The 26,189-nt window shown below is 45.7% G+C and overlaps 1 protein-coding gene across 3 annotated transcripts in view; it reads left to right on the top strand.

The window, feature by feature from the left end:
• Nucleotides 1–1,025: 1,025 nt before the first annotated feature.
• CNKSR3 (CNKSR family member 3) overlaps nt 1,026–26,189 on the top strand; it is a 108,446-nt gene continuing 83,282 nt past the window's right edge. For 2 of the 3 annotated variants that reach the window (XM_061428372.1, XM_061428373.1), the window contains exon 1: nt 1,068–1,182. In XM_061428372.1, coding sequence (XP_061284356.1) covers nt 1,131–1,182 — 52 coding nt within the window. In that variant the 5' untranslated portion in view covers nt 1,068–1,130. Of the gene's footprint in view, nt 1,183–26,189 lie in introns of all 3 variants that reach the window. The other variant, XM_061428374.1, reaches the window with a different exon arrangement.

The raw sequence follows: 26,189 nt of genomic DNA, 5'->3' as shown, positions 1-26,189 counted from the left end.
GCCGTCTATGGGGTCGCACAGAGTTGGACACGACTGAAGCGACTTAGCAGCAGCAGCAGCAGCAGCAGATCAACCATACTTAAATAAATTTACAGAAGAGCAGTGAGTTAAATTGCCACAATGTCATCCAAGATATAAATAAAATATTTTTTCCTAAAGAAATGTGAAAGGAGGTCGGGATCGCAGAGCAATATTGACGCAAAACACTGAAACACGGAGATCTGAACTTTAGTTTTTGACTTTATTATTTTTCATTGTGTTGCTGCTCACAGTCAGACAAACTGAACAGGTACTAAATAAGACCCTGGCCTCCCCGAAGCCCAACGGGCTCTCCAGGATGCACGCGCATCTACAATGCGCCCCCTTAAAAGGAAAGTCGGCAGGGACCTCTCCGGGTGAGCGAACGCAGGTTTCCAGGGCGAAAGTAACCGGAGTCGGCCGACCGGGGCAGCCCCGCCCCCTCCCACGAGTTTCGCCGGGTGTCCGGCCCCGCCCCCTCTTTTATTCCGCGCTCACCACCGGGAGCTGGAACTTTGTAACCCGAGCGCGCTGGCTCTGCGCTCCTCCCCGCCCCGGTGCGGCCCTCCCGGGAGGAGCAGGAGGTGGGACCTGCGGGCGGGAAGGCTCGGGACGCCAGCGCACGAGGATCGGGGACCTCGGAGAGCTCAGCCGCCCAGAGGAGGAGCTGGACTGGGAGCCGAGCGCGCGGCCAGAGAACCGGAGGCAGCGGTCCCGGCCCGGGGGCGCAGAGGGGCGGAGGAAAGGTCCCGCGCTCGGAACTGAGCCCGGGGGAATCTGGACTCCCTGCCCCGCGTTCCCGCAGCGGCCGTAGCCTAGGAGCGGCAGCTGTGTCTGGAGTCCCGGCGGCGGCGGCGGCCGCGGGGGACGAGGAGGAGGAGCTGCAGCCGGACGGTGGCAGCCGGAGGAGGAGCCGCGCCGCTGTCCCGTGCGCCGGGGAGCGGGCCGCGCCGCCCGGGCCGCGCCGCGCTGGGATGCCCCGCTGACCGCGGCGGCCATGCAGCCTTGACAGGGCGCTCGGGCGCGGGGACCGGCCGCGGGGCGCGCCCTCCAGGGAGGGCAGCAGGACTTCACCGCCGACTCCAGCTCCGCTGGGTTCCCGGCCCTCCAAGATGGAACCGGTGACCAAGTGGAGCCCCAAGCAAGTGGTGGACTGGACTAGAGGTGAGCGAGCCTGGGGGTACCCCGGCGTCTCCAGCCCGGGGGATCGGGCCGGCGGGGAGCTGGGATCCGGGGTGGGGGGTGGCGCTCAGCCCCTCTGCCCGCGAGAAGCTTTGAGAGCACAGCGCGGTGAGCCTGCAAACTTCTCTGCGCCTGTCACTCTGGTGCCCGCTTTCGGGGGTGAGGGTTGTGGCCAGCCGAGGGGAGCCTCATCTTTAAACCCGGGGGGTATGGGTGGCCTCTGAATGGAGGATGAGGGTTGGGGGCGCGGATATCGGGCCGGGGCGCCCGCCCTGCCCTACCCGGGTGCGGTGCCCGGAGGCCCGGGTGCCCACCCGGGAGCGCAGAAGCACAAGGCGCCTTTGTGTGGGTGACTCCCCTCGGACCTCGTAAAAACGCCGCCTGCCCAGAGCAGTTCGCAGCATGAAGAGGCGGTTGGACAGGTACAGGGAGACTCCGGCGGCCCGGCGAGCCTCTGTTTTTGTTGGAGAAGGAGACAGGGCAGCACCGGAGCCAGGGCAGCACCGGAGCCAACACTGAGGCGTTCGCGCCGGCGAGAAGCCTGGAGCCAGACTCCCCGGGACTCGGTGACTTTTGCTCCGGGAAGGCGCCAGTACCCCGCGCTGGCGCCGCAGTCTTAGGCCACATTTAAACCCTGGGAAGAAGTCTGCTTGGAACCATTATCCTGAGTTACGCCGTTTTTGGGGACGAGGACAGGCCGTGGGTTGGAGAGGCCGCGGGTGCTGGACCAAGGCTGGGGGCTTGGACTCTGAGCTGGCACTCTTACTGTTAGGTGCCTCCCACGATTTCGAAGCAAAAGTGACAGAGGTTCCTCCAGCCTCTATGAACCCTTTCAAGAGAACGGGTCCGCCAAGAACAACCTGTGTTTTCGTGGGTTCCACACCCCCCCGCCCAGCTCAGCATCTCTCTGTGTCAAGTTACTATTTTGTTTTCTTTCTTCTATCTGCTCTTTCAGGTGAGGAATGGTGTCCTTTCTCAATAATAATAACTAGAATTGTGTAGCGCTTTACAGTTGGCTAAGAGCTCTGTCTCTGTTATTGCCCTTGGTCATCCGTAAGCCTGAGAGGTAGGTAATGTGGGTAAGATCAGGTCATCTTTCTGTCTCACCCATGGCTGCAGCATCTCCAACCCCGGTCATCTCTGCATCTCATCTCTCCCGCCTGCCGAGTACACACAGACCATGTGCAATGGGGTGTCCCAGACTTGTGGGAGATGTGGGGTGTCAGTGGGGGGCATGTCTGACCATTCATTCTGGGAGAAGGGACAGGATACACTCTCTCCTGAAAAGAGGTTTGTCCAGGGACCAAAGTTTTGGGGGCTCTTATTTAAAGCGAAGATGAAAACACCAAATACTTCTCTGTGGAGTAATGTGTAACTAACAATGTCCGTGCTTGATATAAAACATAAAATCTGTAGAGACCTAGATGCTATTTTGAAATGGGATGTGTTCCCCCATCCAAGATACTACTAGGTCCCTTGTCTAGCGACTTGCCTGGTCTGAGTTGGTTGATCTGTTTTACCATTGTGTCCATCAGAGAAGCAACCTAAAAAATTGAAGACATCAGTTTTTGATCTGGAGAGCTGCTCTGTCTAATATGGTAGCCAGTAGTCACTCATGGGCCTTGGGCTCTTGACATATGGCTGGTCCGATGCCCTGTGCTGTAAATGTGAAATACATACTAGGGTGAAAACAGCATATAAGCTATCTCATCACTAGTTTTTTTTTTAATAATCATTGCATGTTGATAGTGTTTTGACTGTGTATTTTTACCCTCTGAAAGGTGGCTCCTGAAAAATGTAAAGTTACACAGGTGGCTGACTTCTGCAGCTCCCATTGTATTTCCGTGGACAGTGTTGCTCCGGAGTGAAAGAAAGGGTTAAACTTACCAGTCTTTGGCTTTCCTGAGCAGTTGCCAGCCTACCTGATAATGTACAACCAGAAAAGCAGTAACAGGCACACAGGGGGATTTTGGAGTGAGGTCTTCACACTCTCAAGATTTTTGTCTTTTTTTTTTTTTTGATCCCCCTTGGGATTGGGAGAGAAGTGTAAATTCACAATCTGTTATGCTTGTTTAGCATTTAAAAGGCAGAGCAGATTAAACTGCTTTTGGGATCCTGCTGCCTTGACGTTGTGACTTAGTTGAGACTGCTTTCACTGGGGGAAAGTTTCCTATTGGCCTGCAAGAGCAGTTATGGGTGGTTCAGTTTTCAGTGTCTTGATGTCTGGAGCATTGGGTGCTGATTAGGGTACATACCTGTGGCTACTACGTGGCAACTTTATACAAAATGCTTGTGCCCTTTAGACCCTTAGGTGCAGCCCCATAGAACTACCCGGATACTTTCCCTGTTAGAATCTAGAAAAGATAAAAAGAGCAAGTGTGTAGCCAACTCTTAGACAAGAGGCTACATTCTCCCAAATTGTGTGACACATTACTTGAATATTTCTCAAGAGTCATGATGTGAAAGTATTGACTTTTTAATGAACTGTTGGCTTATGCAAACTTGTTTGCTTATAGGACTATTTTTAGCTGTCTTTGTTAACCTTTCTACCCAACCCCCATTTTATAAATACATCCTACTGATAAGCAGCTCTTCGTGTAGACTTTACCACTCTTGGCATCGTATGAGTGTGGCGGCAGTGATGGTGAGCACTGGAGAAAGCCTTAGATTTAAAACTGTCTAAATCCAACCACAATCTACAGCTTGCTTTCATGCTGATGTTATTAGGCAGACGCATACACTAGGAAAAAGGTTGATGTCTACAGAATGAAGTAATTCATCTGGTTTTTATTATTGTTACTATTTTTATTTGTTAATCGCTAGCACTACCACCACCAGTGTTGCAATATTAGTAGTGAAGTGAAATGAAACGAAAGTGTTAGTCGCTCAGTCGTGTCTGACTCTTTGCACACCCATGGACTGTAGTCCCCCAGGCTCCTCTGTCCATGGAATTCTCCAGGCAAGAATATTGACGTGGGTTACCATTCCCTTGTCCAGGGGATCTTCCCAAACCAGGGATCGAACCTGAGTCTTCCGCATTGCAGGCAGGTTCTTTACCTTCTGAGCCACCAGGGAAACTGTAGCATAATATTAGTAGATCCTCAGTGAGTGTTAGCGCAGGTCTAAGCATTGTACTTGTGTTAGCTCACTTAAATACGTAAGCACCCTTTGAGGCAGGAGCTGTCATTTCCATTTTGCAATTGAGAACACTGAGGCACAGGCAAGTTAAGTATCCTGACCATAGCTGAGAAGTGTTTGACCACAGACGGGTTGGCTTTGTTTCCTTCTATCTTCTCAGGAGGTTCTTCCCAGGGTCACCTGTAGAGGACTGGCAGCATCTTTACCACGCTGATGAGGAGACCATCAGAAGCCCCATCATGAGTTCTCTGTCGTGTGTTAATGCGGAAGACTCATCTGCTGTGTGTGTCTTATTTTCCGTATTCTGTATGTGTCAGGAAAGTTATTTGTAAGTCATATCTATTCATCGTTTCATGGCACCATGCCTTCCAGATGATTTGGTAAAGGATTTTGCAAAGCAAATGAGCTTTTACAGTACGTATCAGGCAAAAAAAGGTCAACTGTGTGTAACAGAAAACCCAGTTTTTGGTGGACTAACCAAATGAGTTTTGGTTTTCCTTGTAAAAGAAGTCTGGGGATAGGGAATTTAGGACTTCATGGGGGCTTTGTGGTGCTGTCAGGATCCCAGGCTCTTTGTCATCCTGGTTCCGGTTAGCTGTTCTTCTTCCTTTAGCCTCTAGGGTTGCTGAAAAACGAAGGTCCTTTTCTTTTGGCAGCTGTAGGTCTACCATTTGGCCGTGGGTCAAGAACTCTTTGCTTTATTCCAATTTCTTGCCAGTTCTATCTCCTGGATTCCAGCCATAGAGTTTTCTTAATCATAATAGTAGAAAAACATTCATTGAAGCATTTATTATGTATCAGACGGTGGGCCACATACTTCATTTATTATGTATCAGACAGTCGGCCACATACTTCATTTAGGCTTCTTCATTTCATCCTCAGAAAACCCAGAGAGGGGTATAAACCATTATTAGCCCTTAGTAAAGACAAAGAAACTAAAGCAGAGAGAGGGAGTGTTTGGTCCCATGCTGATAGGCGGTGATGCTCCATTATTTCATTACTTCTGTGGCTTATACCAGGTATTGGAACAGAGAGAGCAGGGGCTGTGGAATCAGACTCTGGGTTTGTATCCTGGTATCTCCTCTGCCTGTATGAGCTTATATAAACTCTTATATTACTACTCCTTGTTTTTATTGCTTCCTCTCCTCTTTTATCCTATAGCTCCAGGACATAAATTGTTCTCTCTGAGCTGCCTTGTCTGTCAAAACGTTGATTCTTGTCATTCAGGGACACCAGTCGGTGTCGTGGAGATGTCTCTGCCAGGCACGCAGAGGACCCGGGGTGGGACTTGTAGCTGGTTAAGAAGGTTCTTGTTTCTTGCCCCCTCCCCCACTGGCTTTTTCTAAGTTGATATTTTATTAAATTCTCTTGCCTCCTATGTGCAAAGTAAATTCTAGGTGTAGCTAAAGCTTAATTAAGAAGAGTAACCTTAAAAATATTAGAAAAAAGCATATGAAAGACTATTAATTCATCTTAGGCAAATTTCTTTTAAAAATACTAAAATGCAGAAATAATAAAAAGTGACAACACACACACAGATGCCAGCAAGTATATGAAGAGATGCTCAACATCACTAATCAGGGGAAGATTCTTAGTTGGCCGTGTGATAATAGGTGCTTCTCGCCAACGTTATGCACTTTCTTTGGGTAAATAAGTTCCAGTTGTGTTTTCTCAACTGTTTCCTTGCAGTAACTGGACTTCCACTGACCATGGCGTTAGGACTGGCTCTTGCTTTGGACTGTGGACTCCTGTCTGGCGCCTAGTCCAAGACTTGTGGCACCCGCATCACCCGGGAGCTTGTTAGAGATGCAGAAGCTACAAGCCTGCTGACTCAGAATCTGCATTTTAACAAGAGGCCCTGGTGATCCCTGTGCTCAATGCCGCTGGAGAGCTCTGTTCTAGCAGCCACTGCAAATGCGTTTTCTCCCTTCGCTGGTAGGTCCTGCTGGTCTGATAGGACTTGGGCTCCATCTGTTTCATTTAAGTTCCCCAAGGATGACACTTAAATTCAGGGTGCTTGACTTGGCCACTAATTAAAGCAGAAAAGCAATCTTAGGGTGTGTGTTTATGTTTATAAGCGCCACCTGGCAACAGCATCAGGTGCTTCTCCGCAAACTGAATAGACATTTCTCTTGAGCTTTCTTCCATATTTCTTGGGACATGAAGCATTCTCATAACAACATTTTTTTTCCTAATTTTTTTTTTTTTTTTTTGGGCGTTGTGGGATGGCCATGGGTGTGTATGGTTGAAGTGCGCTCTTAAGATCCTCAAGTGGACTCAGGAGGATGAGATGGCCTTTTAGCCAATCACTGGGCCGTAACGTCTGCTACTGCACCAGGTTCACCGAACTTAGATGATTTTGAAGGGAGACGTCTTTGTTGCTGGTAAATGACACTGAATGTCATTCAGGGCAGGTCTCAAAATTTGGAAGCTCATCGAGGGCGGGTGTCTGAGCTCTGTGACGGTGGAGACTTCGCACAGCACCTGCACGCCGCCCTTCTGCGATCACATCATTGCGGAAAGCTGCGGCGCTCCTCTTTTCTGTCTCGCTGCTTCTGTGTCACCACCTTGATGTTTGTCCATTCCTAGCTTGTTGTGTTCCAGCTCCGGGACATCCGTGTTCTCACCTCTTTTTCCTCTTTGCTCTCGTTTCATGAGGTTTCTGGGGTTTTCACCCCGGGTTTAGCCATTAGCGGGGCTTTCAAGCAGGTTTTATTTACCCGAGCTTTTCCATATTTGTGCTCATCTGACATTTGTACAAGCCCCAGAGGGGCACAGTGAAGGTATCCCTCTACCACAGATGAGGAGAGAGGCTTCGGACATGAAATGAGTTGTCCCAGGTCAGAAGGCCAGACCCCACAGACTTCTTGTTCTCTTGTTCTGTGCAGCCCCTATGCCTCCTCTGGTCAAGATGGTGCTTTCCATTCTCTCTCCATCAACAAGTGATGGGAGGGGCAAGTTCAAAGAACTTTGGACTTTTGTGTTTCCTGAGGATCCCTTCAGGGTTTCGCTCTTGGGATGCATTCCTTTTCTTTCTCTTTCCTTCTTTCTTTATTTCACACCTTGAGCAGAACCCTACATATTTGGGACCTGACCTTTAAGCATTTGAGACACTTCTTGCCAGTTACTTATTTTTATTGTAGTTTGCTGACCGTGTTGTAATGTTTCAGAATGCAGCTCTGTAATGGAATGAATCATTTCACTTTTTGATTCTCTTAATCTGATTTTTATTTTATTTTGAGTGTCATGATAGTTTTTTTTTTTTTTGTCTGCTACAATTAACATTTCTATTTGATGGAACCACATCCATCCATCCATCCATCCATACATTTAACTTTCTTCAACAGCACCTGTGATTTTTATGGCTTCATTTTCTGCTTGCCTTTGATTCTTCACAGCTTTTTCATTGTAACTGCTATGGGAGAGATCAGGCCTGGTGAATAATATGCATGGTTTAGAATAAAATAGAGCTGGATTCAGATTCTGTATTTGACAGTAACTGATTTGAAAACTTGGTTAAGTATCTTATCTTCCCGAAGCTTGCCTGAGTTTTCTTATCTGTGAAATGGGACTGCTAATTAACTCAGTGTTTTTGTTAGAGTTAAAAACATGTAACGTAAGGAAAGCATTTTGCATAATCTATGGCGTATATGTGTTCACAAACTTGTTACTGATTAATTCATAATAGTGAAAGTGAAGTCATTCAGTCCTGTCTGACTCTTTGCGACCCCGTGGACTATAGCCTAACAGGCTCCTCCATCCGTCCATGGGATTTTCCAGGCAAGAATACTGGAGTAGGTTGCCATTTCCTTCTCCAGGGGATCTTCCCGACCCAGGGATTGAACCCAGGTCTCTCGCATTGTACGCAGATGCTTTTACCATCTGAACCCCCAAGTTAATGTGTACTATAATTGGGTTATTATTGCTTAAATATTTTATTCTGTTGTGACTGATCGTCACCTTTCACGCTTACTAATAATTTATGACAGTTCCATCCTCCTCTGTGTTGATAGATAGGTGGTGAGTTAACTTCTTTCTCGGCCTTCTCCTTGTTATTTCCTTGGGCACTTTTCTCTCACTTCCTTTGGGGACCTTGTGTGTCCTGTAGGGGGCTTCCCAGGGGGCTTAGTGGTAAAGAATATATGTGCCAATGCAGGGACACAGGAGGCGCGGGTTCGATCCCTGGGTCGGGAAGATCCCTTGGAGGAGGAAGTGGCAACTCACTCCAGTATTCTTGTCTGGAAAATCCTGTGGACAGATGAGCCTGGTGGGCTACAATCCAAGGGGTTGCAAAGAGTTGGTCATGACTGAACAATTGAGCACATGTCCTGTAGGAAGGTGGTACCATGGAAAGGTTTAGTCGTGGCTCTCTTGGAGAGAGCTCAGGAAGAACACTTTCCTTGATGTCAAATTCCGTGCTGAGTAAAAAGAGAATTTTTTTTCGTTCAGCAGCTGATTGCTGAGGACCTATTAAGCTCCAGGCATTGTGGAACTTACACCTCCAGTTCCAGGTGCTGGAGGTCCATCTGTGTTTTAGGTGCGGGGGTTCAGCTGGGTGCCTGCTTTAATGCGGTGGAAGTAGGGATGACAAACAACAGTAACAAAACCACCACCCAAACAAAGCAGGTGCTGCTGCTGCTGAGTCGCTTCTGTTGTGCCCGACTCTGGGCGACCCCATAGACGGCAGCCCACCAGGCTCCCCCGTCCCTGGGAATCTCCAGGCAAGAGTACTGGAGTGGCTTGCCATTGCCTTCTCTGAACAAAGCAGATGAACAAGAAAATATCCAGTCGTGATCAGCGCTAAGAAGAGAGTGAAGCAGAGAGGTGAAGGAGCATGACTGGTTGTGTAGGCTTCTTTGGATGATGTCTCCCTCTGAGAACACGATACTTGGGTATGAAAGGCAAGAAGGAACCAGTCACTGGAAAATTAGGGGGAGGACCATTGTAGGCCAAGGAACAGCCAGTGCAAAGGCCCTGAGGTGAGCTTGGAGCCTTTGAGGAGCGGAAGCACGGTGGAGTCATGAAGAGCAAGGACAGTGGGGCTGTGCTGGATGGGATTGGGGTGAGAGAGAGACACAGCAGTCAGATCATGGAGGGTCTTACAGGTCTTAGGCGTTTGCGATATTTTCTAGTTACTATGGAAGGCAGTGGCGTGACATGATCGTATCTGGATTCTCGAGGCAGAATGAGTTTAGGGAGGCCCGCTGGAAGGCACTGCGATATTCTGGAGATAACGTTATTACTGTCTTAGGTGAAGGTGTTAGTGACTCCAGCATCTGAGAAGCCAAGGTCTAGGTACCGTTGGTTCACTGGTAACATCACATCTGGATAATTTAAAAATTATCTTTGAAGCTGGGATGTAGATTCTTTTTTTTTCTCCTTTCTCTGCCAGGGTTAAGAGCTCCCCTCCGCTCCCCGCATCCTGATTACTCTCCTGTCATTTAAAAGGGAGGTGCAGGGCTACTCTCTGCGTTCACATGCTTCGTTCATGTCATTGTTTTCTTCTGGCACATTTTGCTGGGAGCTACAGTTTCTGAGGCTGTTTATCCATCTATGAATAGGGTTTTTGTGAAAGTGGACTTAGCCTAGTTTGTTTTCTTTGACATCAAATGACTGAACAGTTTTTAACCTGGGATCAGGAGGGCAGAGGCAGTTGTGTTTACTAGAGCAAAACAGTTCCTTAAAATTCAGTAGGTTGTAAAAAATCAGAAAGCTTTTTGTATGAAAACTTGAAAATAGTTGAGTCAAAGGAAGCTGATCAATAGATCTAATGGAAAATATTTTGCTCCGCCAAAAGACTATCATAATTTTACTTTAGAAAATTGAGTCACCATATTTTTGATTAAGCAGATGGTATTTTGAGAAATTTTCAACAGGTGAGAGTTGAACACATTAAAAAAAAAAAAAAACTGCAATGCATCACTTACCAACAGTGAAGGAGTGAGTGGGAGAGAACTGAAGGTCAGTAGGCTTATACTGAGGCTTCCCTGGTAGCTCAGCTGGTAAAGAATCCACCTGCAATGCAGGAGACCCCAGTTGGATCCCTGAGTCAGGAAGATCTCCTGGACAAGGGGTAGGCTACCCACTCCAGTATTCTTGGGCTTCCCTGGTGGCTTAGATGGTAAAGAATCCGCCTGTAATGCAGGAGACGTAGGTTTGATCCCTGGGTTGGGAAGATCCCCTGGAGAAGGGCACAGCAACCCACTCCAGTATTCTTGCCTGCAGAATCCCATGGACAGAGGAGCTTGGTGGGCTACAGTCCAAGGGGGTCACACAGAATCGGACATGACTGAGCTACTAAGCACAGCACAGCACAAGTTTATACTGGGACTTTCCAGTTGGTACTAATGGTAAAGAATCCACCTGCCAGTGCAGGAGGCATAAGAGACGTGGGTTTGCTCTCTCTGTTGGGGAGATCCCCTGGAGAAGGGAATGGCAACCCACTCCAGTATTCTTGCCTGGAGAATTCCACGGACAGAGGAGCCTGGCGGGCTGTGGTCCATAGCGTCACAATGAGTTGGACCCGAAGGAAGTGACTTAGCACAGCAGCACAGGTTTATATTAGAATAACCTAGAAGCTTTACCTCACACACCTGATGTCAGCCCCACCCCTTTAAGGAGGGTATCTCTCAGGCTTTTAGAGGAAACCCCCTCTATGTGTCATCAGTCAGAAAAGGCAGTGAGCATGACCATATGAATCATGCCTTCCTGAGGAAGACCTTTTAGTGAAAGGAAATATTCTATTTCCTATTTTCAGAGATTTGCAGCAGAGGGGAAATTCAGAAGTTTGGGGTTTAGGAGTGGATGTGTGTGTACGTGAGTAAGAGTGTGTTTATGTGTTTCTAACTTTAACCTATGTTAATTGAACAGACTTTTGTGTTCTCAGAATAATTTTATATTACCATGTCTTGGAGAGAATCAAGTCAAAAGTCTACCTGGAATATGACCTTTGAAACAGGAGAACTAGCTCACGATGTAGAGTGGGACCAGACGTCACGAAGCATCATTGATATCGTCAGCACCATCTTAGCATGGATTTCAACTGGAGTCTTAAACTTGCTGTGAGCAGATGACACAGCTGTGAGTAGAGTTTATGAAATGACTGTCTACACCAGAAGCTAAAATTGTTGGTAATAAGTATTAAATAAAAAACACAAATACTCCTTGCTGGTAAGACATCCAGAGGTAGATGGTATGAAGTGATTTGGTTACAAGCACCCCTAGGCATTTTCATACTGTTGCTCAACCTACTGCACAATTGCACTCATCTCACACGCTAGTGAAGTAACGCTCAATATTCTCCAAGCCAGACTTCAACAATACGTGAACTGTGGAACTTCCATATGTTGAAGCTGGATTTAGAAAAGGCAGAGGAACTGGAGATCAAATTGCCAACATCTGCTGGATCATGGAAAAAGCAAGAGAGTTCCAGAAAAACATCTATTTCTGCTTTATTGACTATGCCAAAGCCTTTGACTGTGTGGATCACAACAAACAGTGGAAAATTCTGAAAGAGATGGGAATACCAGACCACCTGACCTGCCTCTTGAGAAACTTGTATGTAGGTCAGGAAGCAACAGTTAGAATGGGACATGGAACAACAGACCGGTTCCAGATAGGGAAAGGAATCCGTCAAGGCTGTATATTGTCACCCTGCTTATTTAACTTACATGCAGAGTACATCATGAGAAACGCTGGGCTGGATGAAGCACAAGCTGGAATCAAGATTGCCAGGAGAAATATCAGTAACCTCAGATATGCAGATGACACCACCCTTATGGCAGAAAGTGAAGAAGAACTAAAGAGCCTCTTGATGAAAGTGAAAGGAGAGTGAAAAAGTTGGCTTAAAACTCAACATTCAGTTTTTCTCCTGTAATTGAGATCTAATCTTACTGCGTTGTGGTCAGAAAAGATGCTTGGAATGATTTCTATTTTTTTGAATTTACCAAGGCTAGCTTTATGGCCCAGGATGTGATCTATCCTGGAGAAGGTTCCATGTGCGCTTGAGAAAAAGGTGAAATTCATTGTTTTGGGATGAAATGTCCTATAGATATCAATTAGGTCTAACTGGTCTATTGTATCGTTTAAAGTTTGTGTTTCCTTGTTAATTTTCTGTTTAGTTGATCTATCCATAGGTGTGAGTGGGGTATTAAAGTCTCCCACTATTATTGTGTTATTGTTAATTTCTCCTTTCATACTTGTTAGCATTTGTCTTACATACTGCGGTGCTCCCATGTTGGGTGCATATATATTTATAATTGTTATATCTTCTTCTTGGATTGATCCTTTGATCATTATGTAGTGACCTTCTTTGTCTCTTTTCACAGCCTTTGTTTTAAAGTCTATTTTATCTGATATGAGTATTGCTACTCCTGCTTTCTTTTGGTTCCTATTTGCATGGAAAATCTTTTTCCAGCCCTTCACTTTCAGTCTGTATGTGTCCCCTGTCTTGAGGTGGGTCTCCTGTAGACAACATATGTAGGGGTCTTGTTTTTGTATCCATTCAGCCAGTCTTTGTCTTTTGGTTGGGGCATTCAACCCATTTACGTTTACACCTAAAGCAACTAGAAAAGGAAGAAATGAAGAACCCCAGGGTTAGTAGAAGGAAAGAAATCTTAAAAATTAGAGCAGAAATAAATGCAAAAGAAACAAAAGAGACCATAGCAAAAATCAACAAAGCCAAAAGCTGGTTCTTTGAAAGGATAAATAAAATTGACAAACCATTAGCCAGACTCATCAAGAAACAAAGGGAGAAAAATCAAATCAATAAAATTAGAAACGAAAATGGAGAGATCACAACAGACAACACAGAAATACAAAGGATCATAAGAGACTATTATCAACAATTATATGCCAATAAAATGGACAACGAGGAAGAAATGGACAAATTCTTAGGAAAGTACAACTTTCCAAAACTCGATCAGGAAGAAATAGAAAACCTTAACAGACCCATCACAAGCACGGAAATTGAAACTGTAATCAAAAATCTTCCAGCAAACAAAAGCCCAGGTCCAGACGGCTTCACAGCTGAATTCTACCAAAAATTTAGAGAAGAGCTAAGACCTATCCTGCTCAAACTCTTCCAGAAAATTGCAGAGGAAGGTAAACTTCCAAACTCATTCTATGAGGCCACCATCACCCTAATACCAAAACCTGACAAAGATCCCACAAAAAAAGAAAACTACAGGCCAATATCACTGATGAACATAGATGCAAAAATCCTAAACAAAATTCTAGCAATCAGAATCCAACAACATATTAAAAAGATCATACACCATGACCAAGTGGGCTTTATCCCAGGGATGCAAGCATTCTTCAATATCCGCAAATCAATCAATGTAATACACCACATTAACAAATTGAAAAGCAAAAACCATATGATTATCTCAATAGATGCAGAGAAAGCCTTTGACAAAATTCAACACCCATTTATGATAAAAACTCTCCAGAAAGCAGGAATAGAAGGAACATACCTCAACATAATAAAAGCTATATATGACAAACCCACAGCAAACATTATCCTCAATGGTGAAAAATTGAAAGCATAAAAAACAAAAAACAAAAAACTCAACATTCAGAAAACTAAGATCATGGCATCTGGTCCCATCACTTCATGGGAAATAGATGGGGAAACAGTGAAAACAGTGAGAGACTTTATTTTTCTGGGCTCCAAAATCACTGCAAATGGTTAGTGCAGCCATGAAATTAAAAGACACTTACTCCTTGGAAGGAAAGTTATGACCAACCTAGATAGCATATTAAAAAGCAGAGACATTACTTTGCCAACAAGGATCGTCTAGTCAAAGCTATGATTTTTCCAGTAGTCATGTATGGATGTGAGAGTTGGACTATAAAGAAAGCTGAGCACCAAAGAACTGATGCTTTTGAACTGTGGTGTTGGAGAAGACTCTTGAGAGTCCCTTGGACTGCAAGGAGATCTAACCAGTCCATCCTAAAGGAAATCAGTCCTGATTCATTGGAAGGACTGATGTTGAAGCTGTAACTCTAATTCTTTGGCCACCTGATGCAAAGAACTGACTCATTGGAAAAGACCCTGATGCTGGGAAAGATTGAAAGCTGGAGAAGAGGGGGATGACAGAGGATGAGATGGTTGGATGGCATCACCGACTCAATGGACATGAGTTTGAGTAAACTCTGGGAGTTGGTGATGAACAAGGAGGCCTGGCATGCGGTGGTCCATGGGGTCACAAAGAGTCAGACTTGACTGAATGACCAAACTGAACCCCTCAGCCGGGTTTAAGAATCTCATCTAAAACTGATATGCAAAGAAAGACTCTTTTTGGAAGTGGAGAAACACTAGTTCTTACTTGTGCTTAGTCACTCAGTCGTGTCCGACTCTTTGGGACCCCATGGACTGTCGCCCACCAGGCTTCTCTGTCCATGGGATTTCCCAGGCAAGAATACTGGAATGGGTTTCCATTTACTACTCCAGGGTATTTTCCCAACCCAGGGGTCGAACCTGGGTCTCCTGCTTGGCCAGCAGAATCTTTACCACTGGGCCACTTAGTTGGGATACTTAATGAACACCTGTAAATCTGTGACAATTGTCTGTGGTTCCTGACATTTACAAGAAGTAGGCATAATGTGGATCAATGTCTTGTCACCACTGCTCTTGAACTTTCTTTTTTTTTTCTTTTTTAGTGTTTACAAACTGCAATCTACTTTTTGTTTTAAACAAGTGTATATATTTAAAAGCTGGATCCTGTTTTAATTTAATTAAGCGTAAGGTTTTTTTAAAAAATTTAATGACGTATAGTTGATTTGCAAATTTCTGCTGTACAGCAGAGTGACTCAGGTATATCTATATACACATTTTTTCATATTCTTTTCCATTCAGGTTTATTACAGGATATTGAGTATAATTTCCAGTGCTATATAGTAGGGCCTGGTTGCTTATCCATTCGCCTTCCCTTTTCAACATCAGAACTTGGACATGTAAATTCTCAGGCCCTATCTGAGACCCACAGTTTCAGAGACTCTGGGTGTGGAATGCAGGAAGCTCTGTTTTAACCAATCTGTCCGTGATTCTGGTGCCGGCTAAAATTTGAGAACCACCGATGTTTACCACTCGTGTGGAACCATAAATGATGTATGTCAGACCATCCTCCATAATTCTTGTCTCCAGTTGGTTTTCAGCTAGTACATAATGGTTGATTAGGAAAGAGAACTTTTCTAGCAGGGACCATTGTTACGTATTTCGGTAGGTGCGTCAATGCAACGAGGTCTGTAAGCATCCTTTCCACAGAGTAGGCAGGGAAGGGTCAAAGCCTTTGCACCTCTGGGCTCCTAGCTAGTTGCACCACCCCAGGCCCAGGGGATCCTTTGGTTATGTAACTCACCCAGGTGAGTGTTCAGCCCCAGGAAAACACAGAATGAGGGGAATGTTTTATGGCCAGGCAGCACCTGTTTAGGTTTTTGTATGGGATTTCCAGGCCTGGTGCTCAGGCAGGAGCAGAATGTGACACCTCCTCCCCCATTCCACTTTGAGGGAGAGAGGATAGTTTTTCTTTTTCATTGAGCGGGCTGGTTTTGAACAAGCCGTGCAGTTGTAAAGGGCAGGGAGGGAAAGAAAAAGCAGAAAACAGTGGCAAACATGTTGCAGTCTAAGGTGAAAAGCTCTTTTGTTTTAGTCCATGGACATGAGTCAGTGCAGTTTGAGAGCCCCCTCCTGCAGTTGACAAACGCCCAGAGAATCCAGAAGTAAAAAGCTGCTACAGAAGTGAACCCTGAGGACCAGGGGTGGTGCTGAGACTTGCAACAAGAGTTGCAGACTTAGATGCCTACAGGGGCCTGGAGGCAATGTCAGAGATTGAAATGTGGGGGCAAGTGAGCAATAGGGAGTGGTGGAGACTGTGGCAAACCCCAAGATACATGTGCTACTCAGTCTCTGCTGACCATGAACCTACACTTTCCAGAATCTTCTGATTTTTTTGTTGTTCTTTTTGTTTTCGAATGAAGCTGGCTATCTGGCTTTATTGTGTCATTTTCCAGTTTTTAGGAATCTGTCAACATTTTTTTTTTTTTTTTGGCATGGGCTATGGGCTAGTGTGTTGATTCTCCTGCAGATAGCTGTGGTGCCTACTCAGTCACTCAGTTGTGTCCGACTCTTTTGTGATCCCATGGACTATAGCCCTCCAGGCTCCTCTGTCTATGGAACTTTGCACACAAGAATACTGAAGTGGGTTGCCTTTTCCTACTCCAGGGGATCTTCCCTACCCAGGGATTGAACCCATGTCTCCTCCATTGGGAGGTGGATTCTTTACCGCTGAGCCATCTGGGAAGCCTGTGGACAGTTGTGGTCAGATGTTAATGGTCTTAGTGAGAAAAAGACGTATAAGATGTGAATACACTTAGCTGCATAGTGGTCCATTCATGATTTAGCAAATCTGTTATCTTTAATTTCGTGTTGCTACTTTATGAATTCTCTTATTTCTAGTATTGTAATATGTAATTCCCTACAAGTATTATTAAGCCAGAAATACCAATGCCTTGATGAACCCAGCAGACCATGGAGTAGTTACTCTTTAGTGTGAAAACAGGAATTTGGCTTCTCTTGATTGAGTTTACTTTGCCACTGGGTTTGTGGTATTGGTGCCTGACAGAAAGTGCTTCTGTCTGTACAGTAAGATTTTATGTATAAAATAAAACATATACCCTGAAATAAGGCATTTGCTCCTAACTTCTCTGTGGGCTTTTGTGGTCGTGTTTGAAAATTTACCAGTCTACTCAAGGTCTTTCTGTCTTCCCGGTGTGCTGAATTGGGAGACAGACAGGGAAAGTAGTAGTCAGTGCTCACGCTGGGGCAGTACTCACCCCAAAATGCAGTCCACAAAATTTCACGACAAAGATTTCAGGGTATTTCAGCGTCCTAGCTTGCTTTGTAAATAAACAGTCCATTTGTAAATGAACAGTGTATGTATGTGTGTATAAACACACACACATAAATGTAAGTATACAGGCTGTATTTATAAAAATATATACACATATTCATCATGGATCATCTTTTGTTAAACTTTCATTAAGTGTTTATTTCTACTATTTATTCTTTTTGAAAATTTAAAATGAAAAAAATATATAGATTTCCTTTTTGGTACCAGTTCCTCTGCTTCATGCGAGGAACAGAAAGACCAATTATAAACGACAGTTTGAGAGCCACTGGCCTTTAGGAAGTTTGTTCTTAATTCAGTGGATAATGGAGAAGTAATACAGGGGTTTGAAAGAAGGCATATTGCTGGCAGAACTGTGGGATGTTGCCGGGTGGGGGTGGGCTTTGGATGGAGGAGTGGTTGGAGTCTGAGACCAGCTCCAGGAGGCATTTGATCTGGCCTCTTGGAGAGAGTTAAAGAGGCCTGTGTAAGAGCAGGGGTCTTGTGGGGGGTGGGAGGAAGGGCTGCTGAGAGAGGCATGGCCCATGAGCGGTCCTGAAGCCTTGGCAAGGTTGCTCTTGGAGATGGAGAGAAGGGGACCATTTGTGTCTCCCTGCCTTAGCATGGCAGTGCCACCCTGGAGTCTCTGGAATTCTGGGGAAGAGCTGCTTTGTGGGTTTGGGAGTGAGCGCACCTTACAGGGACCACCCTCAAAAGCCGTTCTGGTTTGTGGAGGAGACATCTTTTGCACGGGACCAGCATCTCGCATGATTCAAACACTCTGGAAAACAGAGTGCCCTCTCTCACGGCGGCACTCTGATCGTCTCATGTTTTAATGAGGTGTAAATATCATGCAGATTGGCACACAGAATGTGTTAAAATAGGAGAGTGTTAGTGGAAATTTAGGTCCTCCACCTTGAGTGTGAAATGATGCAATACACATGAATTTGACACCCTGAATTATTTCAGTACGGCGCAGTCTAAGACATGGCACACGAAGTGAAGTAGAGAAGATGAGAGTCCTACAGGACAGCATGTCGGTGGAGATACACAGTCAGCGCTCAGTTCAGAAAAGGCATCTTAGAGTAATCCCTTCAGTCTTGTTCAACGCTTAGTGAGATCAGCGTTTCTGGCTGCCATTCCTGTGTGGGTTGAGGAGCCGGTTCCCTGAGATTAGTGGCTCCTTTGCATTACAGCGGCTGGAAAAGCGCCAAGGGTGTGTAGGTCTTGTCCAGGGCCTGGCACTCAAGGGGATGACAGGTCTGTCCTCCACAGGCGTGCCATGACCTGTTTTCTTATTCGTCATTGGCTTTACCAACCCTTAGAAATAGATATGATCTTTTCTGTGAGTTTCAGGTAAAGCTAATAGATTCTTTACTTAACAGGAACCACTATAATACGATGGGGCTTCACTGGTGGCCCAGATGGTAAAGAATCTGCCTGCAATGTGGGAGACCCAAGTTTGATTCCTGGGTCGGGAAGATCTCCTGGAGAAGGGAATGGCAACCCACTCCAGTATCCTTGCCTGGAGAATCCTTCTGGACAGAGAAGCCTAGTGGGTTACAGTCCATGGGATCACAAAGAGTGGAACATGACTGAGCGACTAACACCACCATAAAATGATGGGCGATCTTTCTTACAACATCTCACCTGGTATTCTGCACACCTGACATTTCTCTTAAAATCTACTCATTTCTCAACTGTGACTTTTAAATACTAGCTGCCCTACCTGGTATTCTGAAATGACGCCACATGTCTTTCACATTAAGTGTAGCTCTGGAAATGAAGTTTTGGATGAAGTAGTGTCACTAGGCCATGTTAGGAGAAATACAACCCTAACTCTTTTGCATTTAACTTTTCCATCTATTAACTCGAGTGTCCTGTTAGCTGGCACGTGCACCAGGCTTGGTGAGGGTAGCTAGTCACTGGGCAGTCATTCAGCAGATTTGTATCGAGTGCCTACCCTGTACAGGTGCTGTTCTGAGAGCTGAGGGTCCAGCAGCGAAAAGAAGAGAGTGTAGTTCCTGTCTTCCCAGAGCGGACGTTCTAATGGGCAGACAGACAGTAAGTAAAGCTTGTAGCACGTGGGTGTGGCACATGCTGCTGGCCAGGCCCACAGGTGGATGCAGGGGAAGTCAGGAATGCAGCGTTCGCTGGGATGACCAGGGGAAAGCTTTTGGAGGGCACCTCAGCTAAACAGGTGAAAGAATGTTCTTGGCAGAGGGAAGATGCTCTGAGACAGGCCAGGTCCTGGCATGTGGAGGGAGCAAGGAGGCCAGGGTGTCTCGAGCAGAGGGAGCCAGGAGGAGAGCAGCAGGAGATGAGGTCAGAAGAGAGCGGGGCCCACATCGTGCAGAGCCTTAGGGATCATTGTGTATGCTTTGGCTTTAATTTGGTGTTTGAGGAGCCTTTGGAGGGTTTGGAGCCAAAGAGTGATATCAGATGTATGTTTTAAGGTTACAGTGGTTGCTGTGTTGAGTCTACAGAAGTGAGCAAGTGCGGGGATCAGGGAGCTACTTAAGACACTGGGGTGGGCTTCCCTAGTGGATCAGTGATAAAGAATCCACCTGCCGTTACAGGAGACATGGGTTCCATTCCTGGTCTGGGAAGATCCCACACGCTGTGGAGCAACTAAGCCTGTGCACTACAACTATTGAGCCTGTGCTCTAGAGCTTGGGAGGCACAACTCCTGAAGCCCGTGCACCCTGGAGTCCGTGCTCTGCAACAAGAGATGCCACTGCAATGAGAGGCCCTCTCACTGCAGCCAGAGAGTAGCCCCTGCTCTCTGCAACTAGAGAAAAGCCCATGCAGCAACAAAGACCTAGCATGGCCCCCAAATAATAATACTAAAAAAAGACACTGGGGCAATAATCATCTGAAAGGTGATGCTGGGACCCAGTGGTAGCTGTGGCCCCTCTGCAAGAGGTGGCCATATCCTGGGTGTTGTGAAAGGCCAGTGGGTTTACCAAGAAATCGAGTGGTGGTATGAGAGAATACCCATGATGTTTTTGGTCTGGGGAGTTGGAAGGACAGAGTTGCTGTCCACAGAGAGGTGGGAGAATGTGGGAGGAGGTGGTTAAGGGAATATCCGGATTTGAAATATCCATTGCTTACTGGTTTGCTGAATGAAGCCCATGGTTGGATGAGTGTGTGTGCATTAATGGGGGAGCTTGGGACTAGAAAAACATTTGGTGGCCACTGGGGTATACATCGGAGAAGGAAATGGCAACCCACTCCAGTATTCTTGCCTAGAGAATCCTGTGGACAGAAGAGCCTGGTGGGCTGCCATCTATGGGGTCGCACAGAGTCGGACACAACTGAAGTAACTTAGCAGCAGCAGCAGCAGGGGTATATGATGTGGTGTTAAAATCTCTGAGGCTGGATGATATCACCCAGTGAGCGGGCAGAGGGAGACAAGAGAAAAGAAGAAATCTAGGGTATCCCCACCTTAACCAGTCTGGAGGAGTTGAGCAACCAGCAAGTTGCTGCCGGCAAATAGAAGGACATTTGTGTGTGTGTGGATGGGTGACGTACAGGAAAGAGTGATCAGCTGGGCCCAGTACTGCTGCTGGGCCAATAAGGGGAGACTGAAATTTGACCAGAGTATTTAGTGTGTGGGAGATATTGGTGAACTTGACAGTTTTGGTTGGTTGATGGATGCAAAAGCCTGAATAAACTCAAGAGCAAATGGAAGAAGAGGCATTGATGTCCCGAGAGACCACGCAGTGTTAAAGTGACTTCCCAAATGAATACAGCACTGTTTTAGTCTGAGTATGACTTAAGGGCTGAATGCATTTTAATTGTTTAAAATCTGTAACCATTTTTTGGAATAGATGACTGCTTGGTAACTAGATATTTGATGAATTAAGACATGTTTTGCCCTCCCTGAACTGGGTAACAGAACACTGTAGATTATGGAGTCTCTTAACTATTAATACTAACAAAGCTATTCATTCACTGAATGACTATGGACCAGTGGCTTCTATAGAGAAGAGTTATTCCACAGAAACTCTCTCTCTGCTTCGTGCATGCGTGCTCAATTGTGTCTGACTCTTTGTGGCCCCAAGGACTGTAGCCTGCCAGGCTTCTCTGTCTATGGAATTTTCCAGACAAGAAGACTGGAGTGGGTAGCGATTTCCTCCTCCAGGGGATCTCCTCCCCGGGGACGGAACCTGTGTCTCTTGCATCACCTGCATTGGCAGGTGGATTCTTTACCACTGTACCTCATGGGAATCCCTCATGTTTTTCCATATATATATATATAGGTTTTGTGTTATTCCATAGTTTACCCACTTAGGTAGAAAATATTTGTTATGGATGGACCCAAGACCTCGGAAGAATCCCTTGTTGGTGATACTCACCTTCATATAAGATTTTTATGAATGTTTTGAATGCAGTGAAATCATGTATGAAAGTGAAAGCTAAGTCGCTCAGTCGTGTCTGACTCTTTGCGACCCCTTGGACTGTAGCCGCACAGGCTCCTCCATCCATGGGATGTTTCAAGCAAGAATACTGGAGTGGGTTGCCATTTCCTTTTCCAGGAAATCGTCCTGAACCCGGGATTGAACCTGGGTCTCCTGTGTTGTAGGCAGACGCTTTACTGTCTGAGCCACCAGGGAAGTCCTGAAATCATGTATAAATGACATTTATTACAGCCTGGAGGTGGAAGCCATTTGTTAGCAGGAGAACTGGTGCAAATAGAGATAAACCAGTCAACTTTAAATGTAAATCATCAAACATTCATCAAGCACCTATCCTTTGTCTCTAGTAGGTGCAGTGATGGGGTCCCTGTGTCTTTGGCATCTTCTGTTGAGTGGAGTTTACAGGCAAGCCCATAGGCACTTCAGCTCCAGGCCATCCTAGGAGTGCAGAGGAGTAATCGAGTATGTGAATGGGCACAGCGTGGAGGGCTCTTGGAGGAAACCACATTGAAGTCCAGACCTGTAGGATGAGCAGAAGGTAGCCAGGCCTAGAGGAGGGAGGAGAGGAAAGAGAGGAGGGGAAAGAGAAAATTTGGGAGAAAACTGGGTGACCAGTGAGGCATGGCATTTACTTGCAACTGAAAGAACTTGATTGTGCTGGGTCTGTCCAGAGATGGTGTGGCGAGACATGAGCCTGGAGGAGTGGTGTGTGTGGTGTGGGCTGCGTCCCCAGCGACCTGTTTATGCTTCTGAGCAGGTGGAAGACAATGGAGGACTTTATGTCTTGGAGTGGCCTTCCTTTGGGAGGAAGTGTGTCAAGTAGATGGGGAAACAATGGAAACTGTGACAGAGTTTATTTTCTTGGGGTCCAAATCATTGCAGATGGTGAGTGCAGCCATGAAATTAAATGATGCTTGCTCCTTGAAAGAAAAGCTATGGCAAACCTAGACAGCATATTAGAGAGCAGAGAGGTTACTTTGCCGACAAAGGTCTGTCTAGTCAAAGCTGTGGTTTTTCCAGTAGTCATGCATGGATGTGAGAGTTGGACCATAAAGAAAGCTGAGCTCCAAAGAATTGATGCTTTCAAACTGTGCTGTTGGAGAAGACTCTTGAGAGTCCCTTGGATTGCACGGGGATCAAACCAGTCAATCCTAAAGGAAATCAATCCTGAATATTCTTTGGAAGGACCGGTGCTGAAGCTGAAGCTCCAATCTTTTGGCCACCTGATGCGAAGGGCCAACTCATTTGAAAAGACCTGATACTGGGAAAGATTGAAGGCAGGAGAAGGGGATGACAGAGGATGAGATGGTTGGGTGGCATCACCGACTCGATGGACATGAGTTTGAGTCAGTTCCGGGAGATGATGAAGGACAGGGAAGCCTGGCATGCTGCAGTCTGTGGGGTCGCAAAGAGTTGGACATGACTGAGCACACACGAAATGTACGGGAAACCCTTGAATCTCAAGGAGAAATAGCAGTTAAAGCCTTTGTACAAAAATTAACTTGACTTCCTGGGTATTTATTTCCTTTGATCTGTAAATGTGAAATAGACCAGACTTTTATAGCACAAGGGAACATAACTCTTCATTAAAAAAAAAAGAAGTTATTAAAACATTGACTTGATTGAAAAAAGAGATAGGAGTTGGGCAGCAAGGCAGTGGGAGAGGGGAGGAGGTGGTGAGGATTGGAGGGGAAAGGCATCTGAGGAGGAGGAGGGGGCCTGGGGCCAGGAGGAAGTGAGGCTAAGGGGGTGTGGCCTGGAGGTCACACCTCAAGCTGTGGGTGTTCAGTGTGTTATCACCTGCAGTCTGCTGCCCGTGGCTGATTAATGATTAACGATCCGTCCTAGCTCTGATATAATGTAGTCTTTATGTGAGTCAGAGTTTTCACTCTAGTGGGTGAGCTAAAGCAAGAGCGGAGTTATTTGTAGGAATTTAGCTCTAGAAGTGGTCATAATGTGACCGCCTGGGTCGGAGAGGAGTTTTGGGGGAAAATGGATACTTGTGTGTGTATGCATGACCTGCTGTGCCGTGCACCTGAAACCTGGGGCTTCCCAGGTGGCACTAGTAGTAAAAAACCTGCCTGCCAACGCAGGAGATGCAAGAGACGTGGTTTCAATCCCTGGGTCAGGAGGATCCCCTGGAGGAGGGCATGGCCGCGCAGTATTCTTGTCTGGAAAATCCCATGGACAGAGGAGCCTGGCGGGCTACAGTCCATAGGGTGGCAAAGAGTCAGATACGACTTAAGTGACTTAGCATGCACACACACACCTGAAACTATTACACTGGTTTTTGATTATAGTCCAATATAAAATAAAAAGTTTTTTTTTCACAGTAAAACCTTGAAAAAAAAGAAGTGGCCATAAATATCATCCAAGGGTTTGCAAGTCTCCCCATCCCTGCAACCCAGAAGTATGCTGGAGCATGTAAGAAATGCTGTCCCCTACTCCCGATTACAGTTTTAGTTTGGTGCAGTTGATCACTGAAACCTTAACAGTACATACTACGAACGTTTCAGATGCAAGCCCAGATGAATCACACTGGCTCTACCAGAAGCGGCTGCATGGGTATTCATTTCTGAGGTCCTGAACTCTGGAAGGACACGCAGATTATACTTAAAACTAATGGGACTTGATTATGGTAGGGTGAAGAACAACAAATGGGGACCCACCTCTGCAGGGCGTGGCTGCCCTTCCTCCTGCTCTGCATTGTTCTGGGTGGTGGACGTGGCCACATCATTCCCAGGGTTAAACATATACCCAGTTCTGGGAAAGCTTCCATCTTCAACAGTCCACAGTGATCATTCAGTGGAATGTGGTTTTAAAAATAATTTAACAAGGTAAAATTTTAGTTTTTAATAGTTACCACTTAAAAATCCCAGCCAGTTTTTCTGCTTCTATCCTCCCTGCCTGCTTCCCTTTGATTTCTGAGTATGGGGATCTCTTCGAAGATCTTTACAGCTTTTACTGTAATCAATTTCACATTGTTACCTGTACGTTTTAGCAATTGGAAGTTCTGTAATATCAATTCTTTTTGCATCACTGAAGGTGTTCCTGTTTCTCCTTCGTCTTAAAAAAAAAAAAGCCTTAGAATGGATGTTGCAAAAGTATTTTATTAGCTGCTGTATAGCACTGGAACTCTGCTCAATATTTCGTAATAACCTAAATGGGAAAAGAATTTGAAAACAGATACTTGCGTATGCAAAACTGAATCACTTTGTTGAACACCTGAAACTAATAAGACATTGTTAATCACTTACACTTCAATATAAAATAAAAATTAAAAAAGCATTTTATTAAGGTAGCATGTATATAGATACCTTTTTCCTATTTTCTGTTTTAAAACTAGTTACCTTGAGATAGTATGTAATGTTCCAGTTTTGCTATAGAAATTCCAGCTTCTAAAATCATGTTATAACGAATCAAGGAGAAAAGGAACATTTATGACCAACTAATGACAAAAGAAAAGAAAAGTACAAATGCCTAGAAGCAACCATAGAAATTAAGGGAGAACGCAAAGGAACTAAGGAAAAGCTCTCTTATTAAAAGTAGCTGTGGTAGGCTTACTGGAAGTGGTAAATGCAGTGAAATCAATCTTTTGTAATGACATAATTGTCATCAGAATATCTGAAAACAGTCTTATGGGTTAAGGAAGGTAATTGGGCTTCCCAGGTGGCTCAGCCGTAACGAATCTGCCTGCAGTGCAGGAGATGTGAGTTCAACCCCTGGGTCAGGAAGATCCTCTGGAGAAGGAAATGGCAATCCACTCCAGTATTCTTGCCTGGAAAATCCCATGGACAGAGGAGCCTGGTGGGCTCCATTGGGTGGCAAAGAGTTGGATATGACTTAGCAACTAAACCATTGCCATGAAGGTAATTATCATTCTTGCTGGTAACTATGCTTCCCTGATAGCTCAGTTGGTAAAAAAAAAAAAAAAATCTGTCTGCAATGCAGGAGACCCTAGTTCCATTCCTGGATTGGGAAGATCCGATGGAGAAGGGATCAGATGAGAGCAGATCAGTCGCTCAGTCATGTCTGACTCTTTGCGACCCCATGAATCGCAGCATGCCAGGCCTCCCAGTCCATCACCAACTCCTGGAGTTCACTCAGACTCAATGTCCATCGAGTCAGTGATGCCATACAGCCATCTCATCCTCTGATGTCCCCTTCTCCTCTTGCCCCCAATCCCTCCCAGCATCAGAGTCTTTTCCAATGAGTCAACTCTTCGCATGAGGTGGCCAAAGTACTGGAGTTTCAGCTTTAGCATCATTCCTTCCAAAGAAATCCCAGGGCTGATCTCCTTCAGAATGGACAGGTTGGATCTCCTTGCAGTCCAAGGGACTCTCAAGAGTCTTCTCCAACACCACAGTTCAAAAGCATCAATTCTTCGGCACTCAGCCTTCTTCACAGTTCAACTCTCATATACATGACCACAGGAAAAACCATAGCCTTGACTAGACAAACCTTTGTTGGCAAAGTAATATCTCTGCTTTTGAATATGCTATCTAGCTTGGTCATATCTTTCCTTCCAAAGAGTAAGCGTCTT

This window comes from Bos javanicus, chromosome 9, assembly GCF_032452875.1.
Source record: "Bos javanicus breed banteng chromosome 9, ARS-OSU_banteng_1.0, whole genome shotgun sequence".
In the NCBI taxonomy this organism is placed as follows: Eukaryota; Metazoa; Chordata; class Mammalia; order Artiodactyla; family Bovidae; genus Bos; species Bos javanicus.
Note: the sequence above shows the minus strand (reverse complement) of the source record. Positions and strands in the feature narration are given on the sequence as shown.